The sequence below is a fragment of the Pholcus phalangioides genome, unplaced genomic scaffold (genome assembly GCF_987345545.1).
Source record: "Pholcus phalangioides strain wild (caught in Gottingen) unplaced genomic scaffold, Ppha-v1.0 ptg000009l_1, whole genome shotgun sequence".
In the NCBI taxonomy this organism is placed as follows: domain Eukaryota; kingdom Metazoa; phylum Arthropoda; class Arachnida; order Araneae; family Pholcidae; genus Pholcus; species Pholcus phalangioides.
This window is the reverse complement of record NW_028301602.1, coordinates 1,237,779-1,262,649: the sequence shown is the minus strand read 5'-3', so window position 1 is coordinate 1,262,649 and position 24,871 is coordinate 1,237,779. Positions and strand designations below refer to the sequence as shown.

Below are 24,871 nucleotides of genomic sequence, written 5' to 3'. Positions count from 1 at the left end.
TTACACTGTAAAGGAATTAGCAAAGTTAAATAATAGTATCGTTCGAGGAATAATGGTATGAAAGGATGGACTTTGAAATTATGTATTTCAAAGCCATGCCAGCCAGGTGTTATCCAGGTGTTAGGAGTTAGAGTCCCAAAGAATATGGATCATGAAAGAAACCTATAAATTTGGCGCGTTGCACGTAAGGAATACAGAATCGAAGAAGTAGTATAAAAAGTAGCGATAAACAGATCTATAAATATGGGGACTGAAATGAATCGTATAAAGGGTGCAGGACATTATGAAAGAAATCGGTATAAGTTGTATAAGAAGAATATGGTAATAAAATTCAGCGGCAGCGCTCATATTTCAATGATATTTGCAGCTGGTCAGAATTTTGTATACATGTAAAAGCGTGAGAAAGTCCAGGGTTAGAGCAGATGGTTTTAGGTGAAAGGAGTTTTGCGGATTCCGGGAATAGTTCCCACGGGAACGTCAACCGAACCAAAGGGATAGCAGTAGCCAATGAAACGCATGTCCATAGGAAAATGTTATCCAATAATGTAAAGTGAAGAGAAGTTTGGTAAAGAAAATTTAGGAAAGAAAATCGGAATTAGCGAATGAGATGAAGTTTATGGAATATAGGTAGGAGTAGGCGGATAGCCAAAGAAAAATATATATATGAAGTTTGAGAAGAGTGGAGGGTTATAGACTCGGGAAGATATACAGAGACTTAGTGAGTGAGATAGAGAGAGGTTGTGGAAGTCCACCAGATAAGTGTGAGATGGGCACCACCGAAGAAGTGAAGTTGATCTTCACCGGATTTGGGGTAAGTCACACTTCCGACTTTACGAACCATTTATCACTCTCCATGTAAATTGAAATTATGTAATGCACTATCCTAGCTTCTATTTGTAAATCGTATATTTAATGCCCTTATTTATAGTAGCCTAATAATTAAAGAATAATTAACTTTTTTATCTTTGTTTCCTTGGACTTGTCATTTACACGGGCCTGTGGTTATTGACTTAGTTTCACAGCGCAATGTTATCTATGGAGCACGAAATTCGTAAGATTATGAATAAAATTCGATCACGGCATTTTGGGATGTTTACATTAGTGGGAGGATTAGAATAAATGTTGCAGTAGGGTCACACCCGTTTACAATAAAAACATGAGCCCGTTAACAATGGTGCCTCAGACCAGTACCGTGTCAATGTGAGTCCAAGGTTGCATTAATATATAACGTAATTTCATATTAATATTCAATAACTTTTCATAAGCGGTATATTACAATGCCTAATCACGGTGGTAGTAGTGTGGTGCATTCATCGGGTGAAGCACCCCAAGTGAAGGTTAACACAATCACTGGCTATTTAGGGCTAATCGCAAATTTTTCCGGTTCAGAACCGTCGTTTTCGGCCGAATATTTCATTGAATCCCTAGAGGATACCGCAAAATTAGCAGACTGGCAGGATAATGAAAAGTTAATTGTCCTCAAATCAAAATTGAAAGGGCGCGCTGCCGAATTTGTTGCCACCAGTCCGGAACTGAGATCCGAAACAAATTATGAACGTTTCAAAACTGAATTTTTGAAGTTTTTCCACAACGAATTTCCCTTAACATATCATTTGCAAAATTTCACGGGTTGTAAACAGAAGGCAAATGAGAACGTCAAAGAATTCGCTTCACGAATCAAGAATGCAGCTTTCGGTTTCCTTGAAGGGGCAAATTTTTCTAGCCCGGAAGTGGAGCGTCTCGCCGACCACATAAAATTATCCCAATTTCTAGCGGGACTTAATCCCCGAATTCAAAAAAGTGTGTTAAACCAGGATCCCCAAGATCTAGCAACGGCGATTAAAATCGCCACGTTAATAGAAAACAACGAAGGTCTTTGCCGTTCATTCGGGACAGTTAATGTAGCCTCGAGTCAACAGCCGCAGTCAAATTTCGATTTCGCATCTTTGCAATCAATGATGGCCGAAATTATGAATGAGTCGGTACAACAGCGTACTAAACTTGAGGAACTCTCCAAGGAGATGAGAGAGGTAAAAGGGTCTCACAATAGGAGCAGTTTCGCTCCCATTCATAATCAACAATCCCACACTCGTAACTTTTCCCAACGATACAATGACCCACAACGGCCTTTAGCTAGAGCGCCCCAACAAGGCAACCGCGCCTGTTTTCAATGTGGATCAAGCGCACACTTCATTCGACATTGTCCGAATGTCAGCGTTTTTCCGAGGAGGTCGACTCCAATGAATAGAGCAAACTTTTCCTCCCGAAGAGGGAATTATAGAAGTCAGAGCAGGAACGGTCAGCAAATGGAGAGGCAGTGACAATTTTTGGGTAGGGGAGGCCAACTACACAAAAACTGTGTATCCTTCCTTAACCAATCGGGAATTTTAGGCCATAACCTACCTATTATAATAATACGAGTGGGTTCACTCGAATTCCCCGCTCTCATGGATTCCGGGGCTTGTATAAGTGTCATTGACCCCATTCTCATGAAAAGAATTGTAAATAATGCGCAATGTCAAGAGATACTAAATGATAAGATTGAAATTCGTGGTGTCACGGGACAAACACTGCCCCATAATTCATGTTTTAGTGTACCTATAGAAGTTGGATCTTTTACAATTAATCAGAAAGTATATGTTTCCGACTATGAGCTCAGTAAAGAGTATAAGGTCATTTTAGGTTTTGACTTTATAAAATCGGGAAAGTTTATTTTGGATGTAGGAAGTGGATGTTTGCGTAATCAGTCTACGAATATCCCCTTATTAGTAGGTACACCAGGTGCGACTCCTAATGGCAGTAGTAGTGTAAATATCACATTGAGCGAAAAACTGTGGTTACCGGCGCGATCGTCTAAAATTATATCAGTGAAGGTTCCACAACTTCAATGTGGAAATGAGGTAGAAGTTTCACCAAGAAATAGGAATATGACAAATTCAGTATGGGTGGCCCATTCAGTGGGAAAGGTCGATGAGCATGGGAAAATTAATGTGTTAATTGCCAATGTGTCACAACATCATAAACATGTAAGTAAAGGTACGAAGCTGGGAAGAGTTTCAGTAATCGATTGTGACGAAATAGGTGAACCTCCAATACCATTGGAGAATAAGAAATTAAATAAATTAACAGAACAGGACTTTGACTTAGGTGACTTGCCACCAGGGATCAAAAGGAAACTAACCCCTTTGCTTTTGAGCTATGCCCATGTTTTCGCCCGCGATATCAGTGAAATTGGGCGCACGTCTCTTGGAAAATATAAAATCTCGTGGTCGGATCAGGAAATAAAAAAGTCGCCGATATATCGGACACCTTATCACTTACGAGGAGAGATGAGGAAACAAATTAACGACATGTTGCAGAGTAAAATAATTGAGCCTTGTGTCAGTTCTCACCCCGCACCGACAATCATGGTGAGAAAACGAGAACAAAATACGTATCGCATGGTTGTCGATCTTAGACGGACAAATGAGGCAATCAAATCGGATGAGTATGCATTACCTTTAATCCAGGACATTTTGGCACAATTAAAGGGAGCCAAATATTTTAGCAGCCTGGATCTTTGTAGTGCATATTATCAGCTTGAACTCGCCGAAGAGGATAGACCCCTAGTTTCCTTCCGTAATGAGGAGGGTTGTTTCCAATTCAATTGTTTACCCATGGGGATGAAGAATAGTGCTGTGGCTTTCCAAAAATTGGCTAATAGTCTTCTATCAGAATTAAATGATGATTATATACATTGTTTCATTGACGATATATTAATTGCTAGTCCGGATCTTGAGTCACATTTACAGAAATTGGTCAGAGTATTTAAATTACTCGAGAAGTACAATTTAAAGCTTGCACCGAAGAAATGTAAATTCTTTCAAACCGAGATTAGATATTTAGGTCATATAATTTCGCAAAATGGAATTCGTCCCCACACGGATAATGTTAAAGCTATCAACGAATTTCCGCAACCACGGACGGTAAAGGAAGTTCGACGTTTCCTGGGCATGTGTAATTTTTTTAAGAAGTTCATACCATTTTACTCTGACATTGCCAAACCCCTTACTGAATTAACTAAGAAAAATATAAACTTTACATGGGGCCAAAGGCAGCAAGAAGCTTTTAAATATCTTCAGCAAGCGCTACGAAACCCACCCGTTCTGGCATTTCCCGACTTTACCAAGGAATTTATTATGTCCGCGGATGCCAGCAAAATAGGAATTGGGTGTTGTTTGTATCAAGAGTATGATGGAGGTAATCACCCCATAGCGTACATGTCCCGTAAATTTAAACCCGCGGAACAAAATTATCCAGCAGTGGAGCAAGAATTACTTGCTATCATGGAGGGGATAAACTATTTTAGGCCCTATTTAATTGGGAGACGATTTCGGGTAAAGAGCGATCATCGACCACTCCAATACCTAATTTCGCTTAAGACAAAAAACCCTCGGTTAACCAGGTGGTGTTTGAATTTAGCCGAATATGATTTTCAAGTCGAGCACGTTGCTGGACAGTCGAATCAAGCACCAGATTGTTTGAGCCGTGCTATAAATACTGTAACGACCGACCATTCATCATTAGAACAACGAATCCGTGAACAGCAAAGACGCGATGCTCAATTAAAACCTATTATTGACATGTTAACTGGGCAAAACACGGAACCAGTAAAAAAGATGGGTGACGCTTATTTCATGAAAAATGGTCTGTTATGTCATTATGCATCTAAAGATATTCGTCCCATCAGGGATGATTATATCGAACAGGTTGTAATACCCCTAGTTTTGCGTAATGAAATATTAACGGAAATGCACGACAATTTAAGCAGTCACATGGGATTTGACAAAACTTTTCAGCGCCTCAGGAGTCAGTATTTTTGGCCCGGCTATTACAGAGACTGTCAAATTCATGTCAATACTTGTCGTATTTGTTTAGAAAGGCGTAGTCATGACCCACGTAAAAAGGCTTCATTACAACGTAATTTTATCCCTACGGAGCCATTTCAATTAGTGTCGGTTGATATAATGGGTCCTTTTCATATAACTTCTCACGGTAATAGATACGTATTGGTGATGATGGATAATTTTAGTAAATTTATTGAAGCAGTAGCGTTACCTGACATCAAGTCCGAGACCTTAGCACGGACATTTTATTCGGAAATAATTGCGCGTTATGGCCGACCGCAATTTTGTCTCACTGATAGGGGATCCAACTTACATAAGTCAGTTTTCCGAGCAATGCTGGAAAAGCTTAAAATAAAACCACTTTCAACATCCGCGTTGCATCCGCAAACGAATAGTTCTAATGAGAGGTGTCACACTACCTTAACGCATACCTTATCATGCCTTTTAGACGAATCAAATGAATGGGATGATCTTTTACCCCATGTTCTCATGTCCTACCGGAGCGCTGTACATGCGGTACTGAAAGAAAGTCCATATTTTGTCCTTTTTGGGAAAGACATGAATACAGCGGAGGAGTTATTGAAAGAACCCCAAACTTTTAATTACTATACGCATGAAGATTATGTTCTTCAATTGCTACCGAAGTTGCAAAAAGCGCACGAATTTGTGCGGACAAGTATGCTTGCAGCGGCTGAGCAGCAAGAGCAATATCGGGAGAAAACCGCATTCGATAAAAAGTTAAAATTAGGTGATATGGTTTATTTATATAATCCAGGTTTACTTAAGAAAGGTGTTAATCGTAAATTATGCAGATTATCTTCAGGTCCTTACCGTATTGTTGAACAAAAATCACCAGTACTATTTTGTATAAAACATATTTATAAACCAGAGAAACCTAGTCAATGCGTACATAGTGACAGATTAACGAAAATTCAATTAGAAAGACCCTATGAACCTTACCCGGAAATAATAGATGATGAGAATTCCGCAGACGAAGGACAAGAAACGACTGAGGACGAAAATACGGAAATACCGCAAGCTACAGAAAGCAACAATGACGACAATGCCTTTTTGGATCTCCCCGAGTTTCTCTATTCATACCAATACCCAAAAAATAACACAATACCAGTTACAGATGACCAGGGGGGCAACACAGACGCCGAACCGAATGTCACCCCACAGAATTTTTCTATTGCTTAGGATGACCTTCCTTTTATAGACGAAAATGAAATGGGGGGTGAGCAAGAATCCATTGAAAGGGAAAGTTCCGGAACTTATAAGAGAAGAGTCCCATTATAATCTTCGACCGCGGGATGAATATGGTCGAGTACAGAAGTTAAATATTATTGATCAAAGGACGGACAGTAATTCGGTAGAAAATTCTAATGCGTCCAATAGCGGTAACAGTCATGTAGAAAATGATACAACCATGGCTGAAAAATTCATGTCTTGGATATCACAACCAAGTGATTACCAAGAATCCGAAAAGACTGTTCTGGACCGAATCGCAGATTCGCTAGCTCAGAAACTATTGAATGTCATTACTATTAATTAATAAGAAAATAGTAAATGGTAACATTTTGCTGCCATTTTAACTTTAATATATTCATGGAGAGAGATATCTAATATAATCTGGTTTGTATATAGGAAGGTGACTTTCCTTAATCACTAAGAATCAGTACAAAAAAAAAAAAAAAAAACACCGCAACTTTTCTCTTTCTAGATTATATTCCTAGTTTTCACCAGCAGCAGCGCAATGGCGAGACACAATGTTGAGATATGCGAAATGAAGGATGCCATCCAAAGATGCTCACACGTGTTATCCAAGGCACAGCATGCGCACTTGCCCGCGACTAGTTGTGCAGTGACCAAACGATGTCAAAATTGTGAACGTGTGTGGAAAAGCTATATATGGTCTCCGCGCACAGCACAAAAACTAATACAACCCCGTCAATTCGTAATGAAGCAGAATCTTACGGTTCCGGGAACTACTAAAATTTTCGAGTGTACAAGAGACGGTTTCCCATGCGGATGCTCCACTAGCACACCATGCAATGGGGCGGCCGAATATTGCCAAGAAATGATGTGTAAAAGCCCAGCGACGTGTTTTTGTGAAATCAAACACGGCAAATCCACTATTTTTCACATAGATGGATTCAACGTTATCGAAGATCCGCGTATAATTTCCTTAACCTTTTGTGATCAACGTGTAGATCATGATAGTGTGCATAAGCGTCCTCGCCGCGCTTTGTTAGATCAAGAAGAAGCCATTTTTAATCATAACGGACAATTTATCGAATTTCATGACCCTGTAGTTAGAGTTTCTACATCGGGTGTTTTAATAGTAAGGAAAGAAGGACTAGAAGAAATTGTTCATTTCAATAATTCCGTTAAGCAAGCAGTGGTGCCCGAGAATTTCCTCAGATTTCCGGGACTCCTTCAATTTATATTCGTGGCTGAACAGGGCGGATTAACGATGAGAGAAGAATTACGTATCAATGGTAGAACCATTTGCCGGAAATTGCCATGTCTTTTCTGTGTAGCGGCCTTTGAACATTTACGATGTTTGCCACCGACCATACAATATACTGTATATGCGTTGTGTATACTAATGACTTCTATTATGGTCATATATCTCAAAACAGCATTGACGACTGTTTTCACAATTATCAAATCGGTTTTCAGCGTGGTGTACCACACCTATCGCATAATTAGAGGTACAGCGAGATTAACAATGATTGGAGGGGTCCATGTCGGTCGCCGGTTGCGTCACTCCGTTGATCAAACGCAACAATTTTTAAACGGGATTGGAATGCCTAACCAAACAGCGACCCTGTTGGTGCTGTTCGCTTTATTATCGGTAGTATGCTCGCTAGACACCACATGCAATAACCATTTAATAGTGACTTCAACGATTACCGAATGTGAAAATGTGCATGACAAAGACACTTGTAAACTTACCACACACGCCACGATTACCCTCGAGAATTTGAAATTCACTCAGTGTTTGTGGTTCCAAGATGAAAACACAAATAATATATTTTCTCTAAGTATAAAATTGAACAAGGTCAGGTGTAATTGGAATACCCAGAGACAATACTTCACGTTTCCTACCGAACTGAAAACCGTCGCCCAAGTAGCGTGTCCTCAAAACACTATGTGTGGATGGGGCGAGCATTGTGTTCCAGCTAAAAGTTTTGTTGCGGAAACGACTGAGTCTAAACAATACCCAGGAATAAATAGATGTATAGCGATGGACTCGGGTTCCTCGACATGCACAATCATTGACTCCCAAGGTTGTTTGTTTTATAGAGCCTTCCTAGTCCCTGATCATTTAAGGACTTATGAAGTACGGGCCGTCACGGGATACTCGTGTTTTTATGATTTGGAAATTACAGAGAGCATGAACGCGTCATCTCAAGCGACGGTCACAAATCATGTCATGTCCACGACAAAAGGTGTTAAAATTCATGTTCTTGGCACGTACGGCCAACCAACCCAGTTAATGCAAAATTCACTCATAATGCGAGTAGGAAAACAAAGGGAGGCGTATATCGAACATGCAGCTCCAGCAGGAGTACCTCAAGGCAACGCTATTGGACAAATCCAAGCTAACAGTTCGCTAACGAACTCTTTCATCTTCGATGAGAACAGTATACAGTGTAGCGCTTATGAAAAAGTGCTGCATTGTCACATGGTGACGTCGGCTCTCCACAAAATGATCGAGAATAAAGTCTCAGCATTACCACGCACTATCGGTTACCACTATTTTTATATTGACGAAAATGAACAGCTAATGTCTGAATTGTTGTTCAGCAAACCTGTAAATGTGCATCTGTCATTCGAAGATTACCACATTGTGATGGAACGGCGTACAGTGTGCCCGAAATTCCATACGGAAGAAATTACAGCAGAAGGTTGTTACTCGTGCAACCCTTTAGCACGATTGACCTTTGTCGCCTATAGTTCGTGTGCCGAAGGGACAGTGTCAGTGAGTTTTCAACGCATCACGGTAGCGACAAGTACTCTACATTTGGGAACTACGCCAGAAAAACAAGTGGTGCAGTTCAAGGCAGAAACCAGGTGCATATCGGATAAACTGTGTTTATATGGAAGGACAGTTCATACATGTCAACCCCTAACTTTCTGTTTGGAGAATCCCAACCTCGAAATTCTCCACCCGAACTTATCAACTTTGGCCTTTTATGCGAACCATGTATCGCCGAGTCATTGGTTTGCACCATGGACAAATATTACTGCATCTTTTATATCGCAAGGGATGCGATTCCTATTACTCATTATGTTAACTATCTTCCTATTTGTATTCACTTGTTCCACTATGTTATCATTTTGTAAATGATGATATGGTTATACTCATGGAAACAAACATTTGCTATATTTTATATTTATATATTTCAGGAGAATGCAGATATTTTCACCAAATGATTTTCAGATGATGAAAAAAAAAAAAAAATGTCAATATGTCTAATAATCCTATTTTATGCATGTGATGGAGAAATATTTTTAATTATTTTGTTTATATGAGATTGTCTATTTTTCTACACTTCCAAAAGTTCTATTTGCAGCTGAATAAGTATAGTGTTTGCGGTTGGACTGTCATAGAGTGGCTCTAATGCATAGAAGATTTTATGCCATGTACCATACCTCATCTTCTATTAAGTTGATGGTGAAATTGATATCATTGCTTGAGTTCATGTTTATTATATATAGGAAATGTTTATACAATGTTTATGTTCAATAACTATACATATTTCTTCGTGTTTCAATATATTGTAAAACAAGTGGTGACTTACCCCAACAGTTTTTGGCAGAGCCCAAGTAATAGTGTAGTACAGTGAGTAACTATAGTCCTCTTTACAACCCCATATTCTCATAAGTTGATTGAAGCTTTAAAATTTGCTGTAAGCAAATTTTAGCGTCAGGGGGAGGAATGTTACACTGTAAAGGAATTAGCAAAGTTAAATAATAGTATCGTTCGAGGAATAATGGTATGAAAGGATGGACTTTGAAATTATGTATTTCAAAGCCATACCAGCCAGGTGTTATCCAGGTGTTAGGAGTTAGAGTCCCAAAGAATATGGATCATGAAAGAAACCTATAAATTTGGCGCGTTGCACGTAAGGAATACAGAATCGAAGAAGTAGTATAAAAAGTAGCGATAAACAGATCTATAAATATGGGGACTGAAATGAATCGTATAAAGGGTGCAGGACATTATGAAAGAAATCGGTATAAGTTGTATAAGAAGAATATGGTAATAAAATTCAGCGGCAGCGCTCATATTTCAATGATATTTGCAGCTGGTCAGAATTTTGTATACATGTAAAAGCGTGAGAAAGTCCAGGGTTAGAGCAGATGGTTTTAGGTGAAAGGAGTTTTGCGGATTCCGGGAATAGTTCCCACAGGAACGTCAACCGAACCAAAGGGATAGCAGTAGCCAATGAAACGCATGTCCATAGGAAAATGTTATCCAATAATGTAAAGTGAAGAGAAGTTCGGTAAAGAAAATTTAGGAAAGAAAATCGGAATTAGCGAATGAGATGAAGTTTATGGAATATAGGTAGGAGTAGGCGGATAGCTAAAGAAAAATATATATATGAAGTTTGAGAAGAGTGGAGGGTTATAGACTCGGGGAGATATACAGAGACTGAGTGAGTGAGATAGAGAGAGGTTGTGGAAGTCCACCAGATAAGTGTGAGATGGGCACCACCGAAGAAGTGAAGTTGATCTTCACCGGATTTGGGGTAAGTCACACTTCCGACTTTACGAACCATTTATCACTCTCCATGTAAATTGAAATTATGTAATGCACTATCCTAGCTTCTATTTGTAAATCGTATATTTAATGCCCTTATTTATAGTAGCCTAATAATTAAAGAATAATTAACTGTTTTATCTTTGTTTCCTTGGACTTGTCATTTACACGGGCCTGTGGTTATTGACTTAGTTTCACAGCGCAATGTTATCTATGGAGCACGAAATTCGTAAGATTATGAATAAAATTCGATCACGGCATTTTGGGATGTTTACATTAGTGGGAGGATTAGAATAAATGTTGCAGTAGGGTCACACCCGTTTACAATAAAAACATGAGCCCGTTAACACTCTGGAACTGTGCCGCGGCGATCTGTAAATATGCTGCGCCATATTTACTGATCAGGGAATGTGCTGCGGGTCACTTGAATGACTTGTAAATGTGCTCCGGGTACTTGAGTGGTCTGGAACTCTGCAGTGAGTCACTTAAGTGATCTAGGAATGTGCCACGGGTCACTTAAGTGGAACAGCAGCTGAGGTAACTTGAATAATCTGGAATTGTGCCGTGGTGATCTGTAAATGTGGTGTGAGCCACTTGAATGACCTGAAACTGTGCTGCAGGGTCTCTTGAACGATGTAGAAGTGTTGCTTGGTTCATTTTTACAAAATAAGATTTGAAGTTGTGAGCCACAACAGATGACTCTGGGGCCACATTCTGCCCGTGGGCAATTGGTTAAGCATGCATGGGTTACATTTCTATGGCACCTAGACTGGTTTTTTTTTCTTTCTTTGAAAAGCACAGGGGAAAAATGGATCACGATCAATAGTTGGACTTTTCAAGTAACAGTAGAAATTTGATTAATTTCTTTTTAGTTTTGCCATTTACATTGTTTTCGATACCGCACATTCTGTGGAAATGAAAGATTTTTAAATTCATTAGAACTTGAGTTTCTTAAAATATTTATAGATAATACTATAATTAAAGTATATAAAGTGTGAATCTCAATGGCTACAACATTTTTAAATGCCATAATAATTCGGGAATTCCATTTTTTCCCCTCCTATTTTTTTCCTATTTTTTGTCAATGATGTTCCTATTTTCCTACTTTTTTTTCCAAATTTCCACTTCTAGGCCTGGTACTGTCCAAAACCCTCCTGTCCAAAACTTCCTATTTATAACTATAAGTGAAAAACTTTGCAATTTGATAAAGAGGTAACTTCTATAATCAATTAAACTTTATATTATATTATTAGTTACATTAAATATAATAACATTTTGAAATTCAAAACAGTATATGCAAAGGGTTGGAAACATGAAGAGTGTAAATTATTTTTCATTTTATAAATTTTTTGTCACTTTCTGAATGGTTTTTTTTTTATTTGGAAACAATACAGGGTGTTTCAAAAAGTTAGATCAAATATTAGAGAGGTAGTAGAATACCCATTTCAGTACAAGAATTTTAATTAAGAGATATGATTTTTTGCTGCAAGGTCAGAAATTAAACTGGCTAGAGGTGTGCAACAAGCACCCATTTGCAGGGCTCCCTCTCGTCCTACTTTTCAGTAAAATGTCCTACTTGCTCGGTTTTGTCCTACTTTTTACCAAATTCTATCAACAAAATTTTTTATTAAGCAGGGAATCCTTGATATATTGCCAAATATTACAAATGTTGGAGATTACAATTAATGATTCTGCCAAAGCATAAATTGTATCGTTTTAAAGGTTATTTGGGGACGGGGTGTATGTGTACCATTTGATTTATCAGTTTTTCATTTGCTTAGTTTCAGGGTTCAATAAGTATAGTAGTCATTAAAAACTTCTGCTGGTTGAAAAAAAAATAATTTTGTATTTATTACTCCTCATGGTCTTGGACAGTAACTAGCATTCATCATTCAAAATTATGGCGCAAATAGGTGAAACAACAGTTTGCATTACAAAGCAGTTGGATACATAGGCCTATTCTGAGTTTGGTGATTCTGATGCTACCCAATAGCATTCAGTTGTCTTCTGTATTTTTAAGGCATGAATAGGCATAAGCAATATTTACCAGAGTTGGCAAGATTTTGGATAGTATGGTAAAATATAAAATCGTACTGTCCTAATCTGTCCAAAACCTCATATTTATAATTAAGTGAAAAACTTTGCAATTTGATGAAGAGGTAACTTCTATAATCAAATAATAAACTTTATAGTATATAAATTATATTATGATATTAAAATTACATTAAATATAAAATTTTGAAATTCAAAACAGTATGTGCAAAGGGTTATATGACTGATATCAGGTTATCAAACAATTGAAACTGAACTGTCTTGAGGTTAGATATTAGATTTATGAAAACATGAAAGATACAAGAATGGGATAAAAAGTTGCTGCATGGAAATCAGAAAAAAACAATTATGATTACAGAATGAAATTAAACTTATGTAATAATCGAGCACTAATAATCAAGCGCAGCTGCACCTTTTAACATTCAATATAACACATAACTAATTTAGCTGCCCTATCTGTGCCAAAATGATTTCTAAGATAACAAAATTTGAAAATATTCTTTCAATTGATGCATAACTTGGGCGACATGAAAATAAAAAAACAATGTGTTAAAGACTTGTGTCTTTTGATAAGCCTTCTTCCAGTGTTTTTCGTATTGCTGTCCCCCATATGATAGAACTGTAAATATAGCTTGAATTTATTCGGTAAAATATTAGCTTCTAGCCTCATAACTGCAGCAATTTAAATTTAACAAAAACTTTGGGTCTTGAAGTCTTTTATCATCATATAGGCATAATCAGTGTTTGTGAAATTGTGTTTTGTTAGTCATGAGTAGGTGCTACATAGTGGCCTCATTTTCTTCAGATATATTTTCTTTTATTTATAATTAGTTTTTAAAAATTGAGAATGTAAAATAGAAAGATCAATTTAAAATTAAAAAAAAATTTTTAAAGTCAAAAAAAAAGTTTGAAAAGTCAAAACAGAACAATTTGCATCAAATAAACACTACACCATTGATATATATTCACATCATTATATTGTTATATAATAAAAAATAATATTTATGTTGAGTTTCACAATAATGCAATGATTATAACTGTGACTATGCGTATTTGGTGCCTTCAATATAATATATTTTTTAAAGAAAAGTGTCTGGAGAGATTCGGCAGGGTTTTGGACAATCACTGTACTAAATACAGTACCTGCTTCATAATCATACATGAAAAATAAGATGTGAAGTAGAAATAACATTTATGACAAACTAAAAAACTGAAAACAGTGTTTATATTTAAACAGTTATATATATAATATTAATTTACTATCAGATTTCCAACTTAAAACCATCAATTTGGTGAAAGTTTACTTAGGAAAAAAAACAGATGACACCTTTTTGAAATATTTTTGATTTAGTTTTATTTTCTGCTTAGTATTTTTTGTAATATGTTAGTATCATGAAGGGAAAAAAAAATCCAAAAGGTTTCCACATAACATTTTGAAACTTGGAGGTTTTAGACAGTTTCAGACAGTTTTAGACAGTTTATCCCACGTGTCCTGTCCAAAACCCCAACCCTGACTAATACATATATAAAAGGGAAAGAAAACAAGTGAAAAGAGCATCACGAACGGACAAGTCATGCGTTCTGGAGGTGACCAGATTGCTTTCTCAGAAATATAAACACAAAGGCCACAACAGGCAAAATGCACAATGAGATGGTCGAAAAAAGGTGCCCATTGAGAAGTATGGATGTCAAATATATAACCAAAATACAGCAACCCCCACCCCAAAGTAGAATGTTTTACATTGTTCTGTAACAAGCCCTCAGCTGACTGGAAATGTCCTGCAATAAAAAAATTCCCATATAATAGTGTTTCTTCACTACCCTTTTCTTAAAATTCTTCCAGATTGTTCTGCAGTGGCACTGATTGTAGGTATGATCACCATATTTTAATTCAAAAATTGAATTGAAATATGTTAAAGCAATATTAATTATCAATATTTTAATTCAAAATTTTTGTATCAGTTATGTGCAACCGTCCTCATTGTTTGTGTTCATATTTTTCATTCACTGTTTGAGAATGAAAAATTCCTTGTCACCCCTGAACCAAAACTGGCTATTAAAAAAATAAATTCAATTTATTTGTGTTTATTGCATGTAGAAATGCCCCTAAAAAGAAATTTTCATTTTTTTTAAATTTGATTAATTAATCTAGGTCAATATCTTTACTAGGACCATTGAAGTCTTAACTTGAGAAAAAGAATCATTAAAAAGCATTCAAAACAGTTAAACTTGAGGGTCCACATATGTGGACCTCTGAAATGAAGAGGATATAGCTTTCTTTTTCTAGATGCAATTAAAAATGCCAGTATGAATATGTTGCAACAATTTTAATTAAAAATTCATGCAGTCACTTTCGCTGTTGAAGAATGAGACAGATGTTTCTAACTTGGTCATCATCTAATCAGAAATGGGAATGGTCGTATAGTTAATCTTAATCTGATTAAGGTAGACTCAGACCAAGCTAGTCTTAATTATCAGTTACTCTACTTGATTCACATTAAGTCTACTTGATTCACATTAAGTCTACTTGATTCACATTAAGAAAAATAAATAATGTATTCATCAATGGCACATCAGTCCTAAGACCAGTTCACACCCATGTTGAAGTAGCCGCCACTCTTCTGTCTTGATGTATTCTTGTCCCTAAAAACTATTCAATTGTGGGATGAAATGAATTATGAAATAGAAATATTTTTTAAATGCTTCAATGTTTTTTTTGGTTAGCGTGTAGATTTAATGTGTTCATTGCTATAATATTTGCAGGCAGTCTATACTAAAAGCAAGTCAACCTGAGAGACAAGTGAAGCAGATAAGGAAGGCGGTCAACTCCTTCAAGCCGGTGTCTGATCACAAACACAATGTAAGTGTTTTTACTTGTACAAATGTTTTATTCAGGGGTCATTCCATGTCAAATCACCCAGACATGAAAACCCATAGTCACAGATTTTGATAATTGTTTTTTTTTATTTGTTGCTTTTACCATCCTTATTAATCGTGAAATATTATTTGCATATCTCTGAAACTTTTTGAAAAAAATGTTGAAATTTATCAAAAAAAGATGCAGATGACTTTTCCGAGGCTCAATTTATAAACAGCATTATTTAAGAAAATAAATCATTACTTTTTCAATTTTCAATACATTCAAGTGAAATTTTCACTAGTGTTCACAAAAACATACAAAATATGAATAAAAATAATTCATACACTTACATTTGAAATTTACATGCAAATAAATTATGTAAACTGTTTTTATGGAATTTTTCATTAAAAAAATACAATTTTTCTAACGTAGTTTTATACCAGAGGCACATCAGTTACCAAAACAACTTTTATTTTAAATTTCTTCTAAATATATGAAGTAAACGATTGGAGAGAAAATAATGGTTTTTTGACCGTTAAATATATTTATTCTGGCTCTCAAAAATTCATCAAAATAAGACTGGGCCGCTCCTAATTCAAATCATTCAACTATATGCTGAAATGAAAACCATCATCTTAGATTCCAATTATTATTTTTTGTTTATTACTTCTATTATCCTTGTTGATCATGTAAAATTTCATGCACATATCTCAAAAACTTTTTGAGAAAAAAAAGGCTTTCAACCCCACGAATGACGTCTCTAAGGCCAACCCCATTCAAGCAATATTATTTGTGAAAATATATCATAACTTGGCAGATTTTCAATACATTCAAATGAAATTTTTAATAAAATGCTCACAAAGAAATTCAAATTATGGCTAGGAAAAAGAATCGAAACCTTAGGGCAAAAAAGTCATTTCAATTTAATTTTTTAATTTTTTTTTAAAAATTTAATCCTATTAGTATATTAAGAAGACTAGAAGAGTAAACATTATTTTGACAGTTAATACAACACAATAATAGTAACAAAACACAATTGTACCACATTAATTATAGTTGTACATTTTGACTTAATATAATGATTCATGCTTACTAAAAAGAAATTTATATTTTATTTTTCATATATGCGTATACATTTATTACTGTATTCACTAAATTAAGTTTCACGAGTAGTTAATGCAATAATTCAAAATATTTAATAAATTTTAAAATTCTAGGATTAAATGAATTCATGGAATAATTAGAAATGTTAATGTAATGTGTTAAATCAGAGTTGGTGAAAAAAAAGGTTTTTAGTTTAAATTCATACTTACAATAAATTCATTTATTGGTGAATAAAATAATTTTTTAAATTAAACCTTCATATTCAGATTCTTAGAAAAGTGTTCAAATTCTAAATATAATTAAAAGAATAATATGATTGAATAATCGACGTTTGGGTGTACCCAAAATTCCAAAACGAACACTGCTATACGTGTTTCGGAACTATATGAAGTTCCTTCGTCAGTAGCAGAAACAAAGAAAGAAAAATATTGAAAAAACTCCTTATAGCGGGAGTTACTCACTGTTGTAGACAGTCAAAATTGTCAAATTCAAAATGAACCGCCAACAAAAGTAAGAGGACAGAAAAAAGAAGAAAAATGGCAGAGCCAATTGCAACCGAGAACATGATAGTGATGCTGATGGAGAAGAATAATTATTGTAGAAACTGTTGCCATATTTTTGAGAAGGGTGGTGTGCTAGATAGGTCGTTGACCAACTGGTTCGTGTTTTTGTTGATGTGGAATGATTCGAAGAAATCCAAGTCAGACGGTGAGGGACATTTTTTGGATGATTTTTGCAGAAGAGAAGTCAAATTTATGGTCAAAGGACCAGCAGTGTTGGGCTATGGATGAGCGCTTAAAGTCTTGGTTGCTTATGTATCTTCTATGCTCATTTAAATAGTATTTTAGGGCACGTTTAGTTTAGCCTATATATGATAATCCGTATTGGCATGAAACGCTTGCATTTCATTCAGTTACCGGGTTCGAGCCCCATCATCACCACAGTGGTGGTCGGCTGAAGTTGGTTTTCTGTGGTTCCCAACTTCGAGGCGCAAATGCGAGCCGATCTCCCCATTAAAAAGTCTCGCCACAGAGAGCAGCAGTCCTACAAACAGTACAAATATTCAGTCACTACACATCACTCACCTCACTTCTGAGATATAGATGGCAGCACTGAAAAATCATATACAACACTAGATACGCACTCAGACTGTTAGGTACACACACACTTACACTTCCGGCACAACTCACTAGGTAGTAAATTGCCTATGGCGATAGACCTGAGTTGTGCTCGGTTTGAAAAAAATTACAAAAAATCTTGAAACAACATTATTAAAGTTTATCATTACTTAAATTTACACACTGTTACATAAATATACACTTTGTTTCGAGCAAAATTATGAAAAAAAAAAATTATATATGGTCATCTTTATCCCAATTCAAACGGCGCCAACTACAAGGTTAGGTGGCAGATTGTCCCTTTTCAATCTAAGTTTAAACATTAAGGATGAACATAATGCAGTTGTAACATCAATTATAAAAGAGCAATTGTATCCCAACAATAGGTTTCAGAACAATCTGGGAGAATTTTAAGAAAAGTTAGAAAACACTGTTATTACAATTTTTACTACAGAACATTTCCAGTCAGCAGAGGGCTCGTTGCAGAACAATGCAAGAAAGCAATGCAAAAATTCTGCTTTCAAGGCAATCACTGAAAAAAAAAATTGTGTAGGAACTGTTGAGTCACCCTACTCATTGTATTGGATGCAGGTAACTATTTCTTGTTTCCTCTCAAAGAACATTTATCAAACACCAGATTTCATTCTGATGATGTGAAAGCAGCAATAGAAGCATGGCTGAAGCTGCAGGGACATTGTCTTTTAAAACGGGAAAGAAAAAGTTAGTTGTGTGATCAGTATAAATCCGTAAATTTTACCATAAGAAATTGAAATTTTTCAACAAAAAAAAATGAAAACAGAAATTTTGCATTTATTTGCAAAAAAATTCAGGTCAGAAATTCTGCATTTATTAGATTATTTTGATTTATCAAATCAAAAATTTTACATCTGTTCTCACACACAAAAAAAACAATTTTCAAATCAAAAATTAGATATTTTGGAGAAGTTTTTTAACAATAAATTTGGGTTTAAAGATAATGTAGGGGTTGTCACAGCTCCAGATGAACAGAATATAGTCTACCTATATGGTGGTAAGCTTCATTTGTTGCGTTGGATGTTATGTATAGAGCAGGGCTCCCACTCACCCTACTTTTCGGTAAAAGGTCCTACTTTTGTCTCACTTTCTAGTTTTTGTCCTACTATTCCTATTTTTTTTACCAATTCCTATTAAAAAATTCATGTAATTGATTTTGATTGAGCAGGGAATCATTGATATATTTCCAAATGGTGTAGATTGCAATTAGTGATTTTGCCAAAGTAGGAATTACATTGTTTTTAAGGTTATTTGGGTGGCATATGTGGACCATATTGTTTATTAATTTTTCATTTGCTTAGTTTGGGAGTTCAACAAGTAGAGCGGCAGTCATTGAAAACTTCTGTCTGTATGGTAAAATAATTTTGTATTTACTACACTTCATAGTCTTGAATAGTAACTAACATTCATCATTCAAATTACGGTGCACATTTTGTGTATAGGTGAAACAATAGTTTGCATTACAAAACAGTTGGGTTTGGCCCTTTGGTGATTCTGATGCTACCCAATAACATTCAATTGTCTTGTATATTTTTAAGGCATGAAGAGGCATAAACAATATTTACTATGCTCAGTAAAGAACTAGAAATGAAATGGAATAAAAATGGTATAAATAAAGAAATAAAAATGAATAATATTATTACTTCATTTTTCAAAAGCAATTACACCGACATTGAACAATAGGATGTAAAAAAAATCCCTTTAGAAAAGGATGGACAACACAGTAAAATTATCGAGTTCACTTTGACATATTTACGTTGACCCTTGTAATTCAAAAAATTTTCACTATGCTTTTGAAGTGGTCTTGAAAGAGCATCATTCTTAAAAAAAACTTACATGCCTTCATAATTTGCTCTGCACTGTTGAAGAGAGTTGAAAGACTGGACTGTGAAAGACTCCAAAAAAATAATGTAATAAATATTATGAGAAACACAGAAAAGAATTATCTGTATTTTGTCCAAAACTCAGGGGTGGGAACTCTGCGCCAAAATTAACATCTTGTGCCATCCTGCTCCAATAGTGTAATTTCGTATTTTTCTGCACCAAATAGCAAACTTTGCTTTAGTATACCCGGAATTTTGTGAAGGGCGGCAAAAATTTTTTGGTCCTGCTTGCTGCGAAGCGATTCTTTCAGAGAAAAGCGTGTTTTATTCCACTGTACTTGAACTATCGCTTTATTTAAACTATCGGCCCCTGCACATCGGGCTTTCCATCACGAAACCCTGATATTATCCGTGATCATGCAACTGAAGATGGTTTGCAACGGTCTTTCAGCTTTAAAGCGCAAATGCGAGTCAGTTTCCGTTTTCAAAAAAAAAAGTCGCCACTGAAAGCAGTAGAAATTACTGTAGTCGATCGTCATTGCGTCAAATCCCAATGTTTCGTGAAAAAAAAAATTCATTCCGGAGGTAAAAAGTGCATGTCCGCGGATTGCTAATATAACTTTGCCGAATAATAAGCGTTAAAGTGCCAATGTTGCCGGATAACAAGTGTCAGATCGCCAATCTCGCCAAATAATGAGTGCTGAATCGCCAAACATTGTGTTGATTCTTCCAAAATTCTCTCCCATTTTGCAACAATTTCTTTCCGAGTATAAAAAAATTGAAAACTTATATAGAAAATTTTTAGCCCATTTGAAGGGCGGCTGTTCCAGACAGCAAATAGTGCCCTCAGTAAACAAAATTCATCTTAAATAGACTGGTGCAAAAATTTTATGACAGCCGCTCTTTCAAACAAGGTGTCAAAAGCCTGAAACAACAAAAAACAAGCTGATGAAAAGATGTTTGATAACAAAAGACAGTGCAGTTTTTTTATTTTGAAAAGGGGTGAGGGTAACGTAAATATTGTTAATTCCGCTACTCCAATTTATAAATATCCGCTCCGAACCCTATATTTTGCTGCTCCAAATCCTCAATTTTGCTGCTCCGAAATGGACTTGTCACTTCCCACCCCTGAAAAATTGTTTTTGTAACTAAATCATTTCTGTCATTTTGCTTTGGCTTGAGTCAATCGTATAGGATGCTGAAATAATGTTATGAAATATATATATATATATTTATAAAATATATATATATATATTTATAAAATATATATATATATATTTATAAAATATATATATATATTATGAAATATTTATATATATATATTATGAAATATTTATATATATATTTGAAATAGGGAAAAAATTTGTAGGGATTTTTTATTGTGCTATATGATTATGGTATCGAAGAGGGGTACCCTCCCCATCCTACTTTTTTCTAATTTTTTGAGTGGGAGCCCTGATAGAGTCAATTTATTTAAACTCTTCTCTGCTGCTGTGTCTTCAGCATTTGATATGCTCTTCACCAATTCCACCATTCTTATTTTTCAAAACTTTTTCTGTTTTTTTGTAAAAACGCCTTGAAATCAGTGATCAAGATAAGATTTCAAGTCTACTAACTTCACAAAGCATGTGCGAATGGATAGCTTGATTCTTCCAAATTGTTGGTTAGTTCCATAATTTTCCTGCAGAACTTAGAAATGAAAATCAGCTGAACTTGTATTTTACGAGCTAGAATTTCATTGTCAAAACTTTCTTTTAAAAAACTTAAGCTCGAGTTATCGTCTTCATATTCATTGAGAAAAAGCAGCAATATGTTTCATACATGATATGAAATATAAAATATCATATAAAATATGTACACACATGTGTGTACATATTTTCTCAAATAAATAACAGCTTTAAACCATGAATTCCACCTTATTACTACAAGCATCAGGAAGAATTTTGCTGGCAGACGATACTTTTTTCTTTTTGGTATACTTAAAAAATACTCACTTTTCATTTTTCTGCAAAAAAATGTTGCTTTCATTTTGGCCACAGTGAAATTCAGTTCTTTGAACTCTTTAATGAATACATCACCCGTGAGATTTTCCTTATGCTCCCAGCATTGGTAGTGCAAAATGATGTGACCAAGAAGTGTTTCTAATAAGTTGAATCACTCATTTCATGTTCTTTTAAGGTGTCAATTATAGCCTGGAAGCACATGAAAGAATTGTGACGTCTAAGTGCAAAGTGTACGAGTACATTATTGAGATTTGGCATTTTATTTTTAACACTAGAACCACTGCACTTTCAGTATACCTAGAACTGTGGACTGAGTCACATTCACCCAAACTTTTAAGAAACTGTGTTCCATAGCGAAAACAGATTCATAGGTTTTTTCCCACATTTATTTAACCTCGCTTAGGTGTGTATTCAAAAACTGAAAACTATATTTGTTTATAAATATTAAGTGGGCTTCAAAAGTAGCTAAAAAATTATGTAATTCGGTAAAAATAAGATTTTTTATAAATACACTATTACACACAAAAACCTTTTTTCAATTAAAACCCATAATATGGCGTGTTGTTGAATAAGCGCGGCATGTTAATTGTCAAATTAAGTTTGAGAAAGTCTGCAATATGATTCTATCAAATAAGTATTGATTTCTTACCAATAAAATAAAATTTATGAAGTGCAGTTTGGAGCAAATTTTTTGCATGATTTATATTTGCATATTATATATTTTGTATATATGTACACATATATCTTTAGTATATGTAATTTCATATATATATTTTTAAGCACAACGTTTACCCAAAGTTGGCATTGTGCTACTTTTAAAAATCATTTTGTTTTTATCTTATAGCGAATTTTTTTTTTTTTTTTTTTTGATAGCTCATAACTGTTACATGATCGAGAGCACCTCTTGCACAAGGACGGCATGTATGATGAATGTTTCAATAAGTTTTTAGAGAAACTGCATTCAAAAAATAGTTTTGTCAATCATTGTTCTGTGCAAAATCCAGGAATTTATTCAAGTGAGATTTAAGATGTTACTGAAAACATAGAAAGGCCACCTCTGTGATGGTGCCTTCACTGAATATTTTCTGGTTATTTGATCAGCTACATCCTTGCCAATTTTTTTTTTTTTTTTTTTTTGTATGAAATGGTTTCTAGAAGCTTCTTGTAACTAACTATTGTCAATATCAACTGTCAGATGAAGCGTGCTGAGTAATAAAACATTTTTATCCTATTTTCCTTGATAAAATGTTGTTGCACCATCATTGTTTTCCAATACTGATGTTTCATGCAACATTAGTTTCACTTTTTTTATTGTCAGGTACTTCTCTTCAATGTAGTGAAAAAGTTGTCAGTGGTGATAGACATTTCTGTCCTTGTTCTTAAATGGCTTGATGAGTTGTATCACTGTGTACTCTGAAAACAGAGATTTGTTGGATGCTGATCATTCTTCCTAAGGTTTCCAAATTCATTCAAAATGTATTTGATATCAATCTCAACTGCAAGCCAGAATTTTATTCCTTTATTGTGACGTCATGTTCATACAAAAATTTCATCTACACGTTTTTTCTAGAGTCAGGTTTTTACTTTCTCAAAACCTTTCTTGTGTACCAGGGGTATTCAAGTTTGCAAGAAAAAAGTATTCAACTCTATTTGCCGTTCCTTCATAGAAAATAATAATAATTTCCTCGGACAATAAATTGGCCTGGACCTTGAAGGACTTTTATCTTTACTTCTTGGAAACCAATTCCAAGAAAATTGTATACCCTATAGTATAGTACGTTAGGTCAGAATGACCCAAACCACAGTTTTAGGTATAAGTGCTTATAGCTCTGAAATATGAAATGTGTAGAGGATAAAATTTTTGTGAATTAAAAAATATATATATTCATATGATAATCATAAACCGTCGAGACATTTTTCTTATCATCTACGTTTAAGTTTTAAGATAAATGGAAATGAAGTTTGATTTAGGTCAAATTGCCCCACTCAACGGTTCTAGTGTTAAACATCATTTTAAGAATTTGAAATATATAATGTACATCTCTGGAATATACACCAGTGAGATAAATAAATCTGTGCTTTAGTTATTGTATGCTACTTTCTGCTCTTTCTTTATTGAGGTTTGAAATGTTTTGGCGCATTTGTTCATGTAAAACTAGTGAATAGATATCGAATTATATGAAACTTGATTATTATTCAAAAAGTGGTTCCTTTTTTTTTTTCTTTTAAGATTGAATTTGAGGCTAGGAAAAAGGCGGAAGGGAAGAAAGCAAGAGATGATAAAGAGAAGGTCCAGGATATGTTGTTTGCTGCCTTCGAAAAACATCAATATTACAACATCAAAGATCTGGAGAAGATAACGAAGCAGCCCATTGTAAGTTTATTCTCTTTACTATCTACATATTCTATAGTTTATTCTTCTATCAATGGTATTCATAAAAAGCAGAGATATTGTTTTTTGATCTCGTGATACATTATAATAATTATTATTATCATTGTTATTTTTTCTTTCCCAGACTTATCTGAAAGAGATTCTCAAAGAGATATGCGTCTACAATGCGAAAAATCCGCACAAGAGCATGTGGGAGCTCAAGCAAGAATTTCGCTGCTACAAAAACTCTGAAGAAGCAACATAGCTATTACGCACAATCCATGAACTTGTTTTTGGTTCTATATATCTACACCATTCTGTACCTATGGATGTGCCACAGTTTTTTTTTTTTTCCAATGTCATTCCACATTTCAACTCTTCAAAATGTTGGTATTGTCACACTTCAAAACATAATAATCGAGTGTGATCTAAAATTTGTATGTGCCTGCAAGTCAAGTATTTATTATTTTTAGTAGAAGATCAGAGATAACTTTTCATGAAACAAATAGTATGGTTTTGCTACATGTACAAACATGAAAATGGAGAAACTTTTTCATGCAGAATAAATATTTTCTTTGATCAATAGAGGTGTATGTGTGCTGTCCTTAAACGAGTGTCGTGTAAAAATTAAGCAAGGTTAAAAATATGTAGAGAAATCGACATTGCTCCATTGAATCAAACATGGTATCGCTTGATATTTTGGAGAGGGTTATAGCAGTAACCTACTGATAAGAAAAATATATTTTCTAACTAGCAACAGCATGACAAAAATCCTGTCTCAGGGATTTGTTAAAATAGACCAGTCTGACAAAATTATATTTGTCCTACTGCTATCCATTCCATAT

General features: G+C 35.0%; 1 protein-coding gene across 1 annotated transcript in view; it reads left to right on the top strand.

Moving 5' to 3' along the window:
* Positions 1 to 24,609, top strand: part of TfIIFbeta (transcription factor TFIIFbeta) — a 47,997-nt gene extending 23,388 nt beyond the window's left edge. Inside the window, exons 5-7 of the mRNA XM_089237011.1 lie at positions 15,478 to 15,574; positions 23,886 to 24,029; positions 24,172 to 24,609. Coding sequence (XP_089093137.1) covers positions 15,478 to 15,574; positions 23,886 to 24,029; positions 24,172 to 24,291 — 361 coding nt within the window. The 3' untranslated portion in view covers positions 24,292 to 24,609. The remainder of the gene's footprint in view (positions 1 to 15,477; positions 15,575 to 23,885; positions 24,030 to 24,171) is intronic.
* Positions 24,610 to 24,871: the final 262 nt, after the last annotated feature.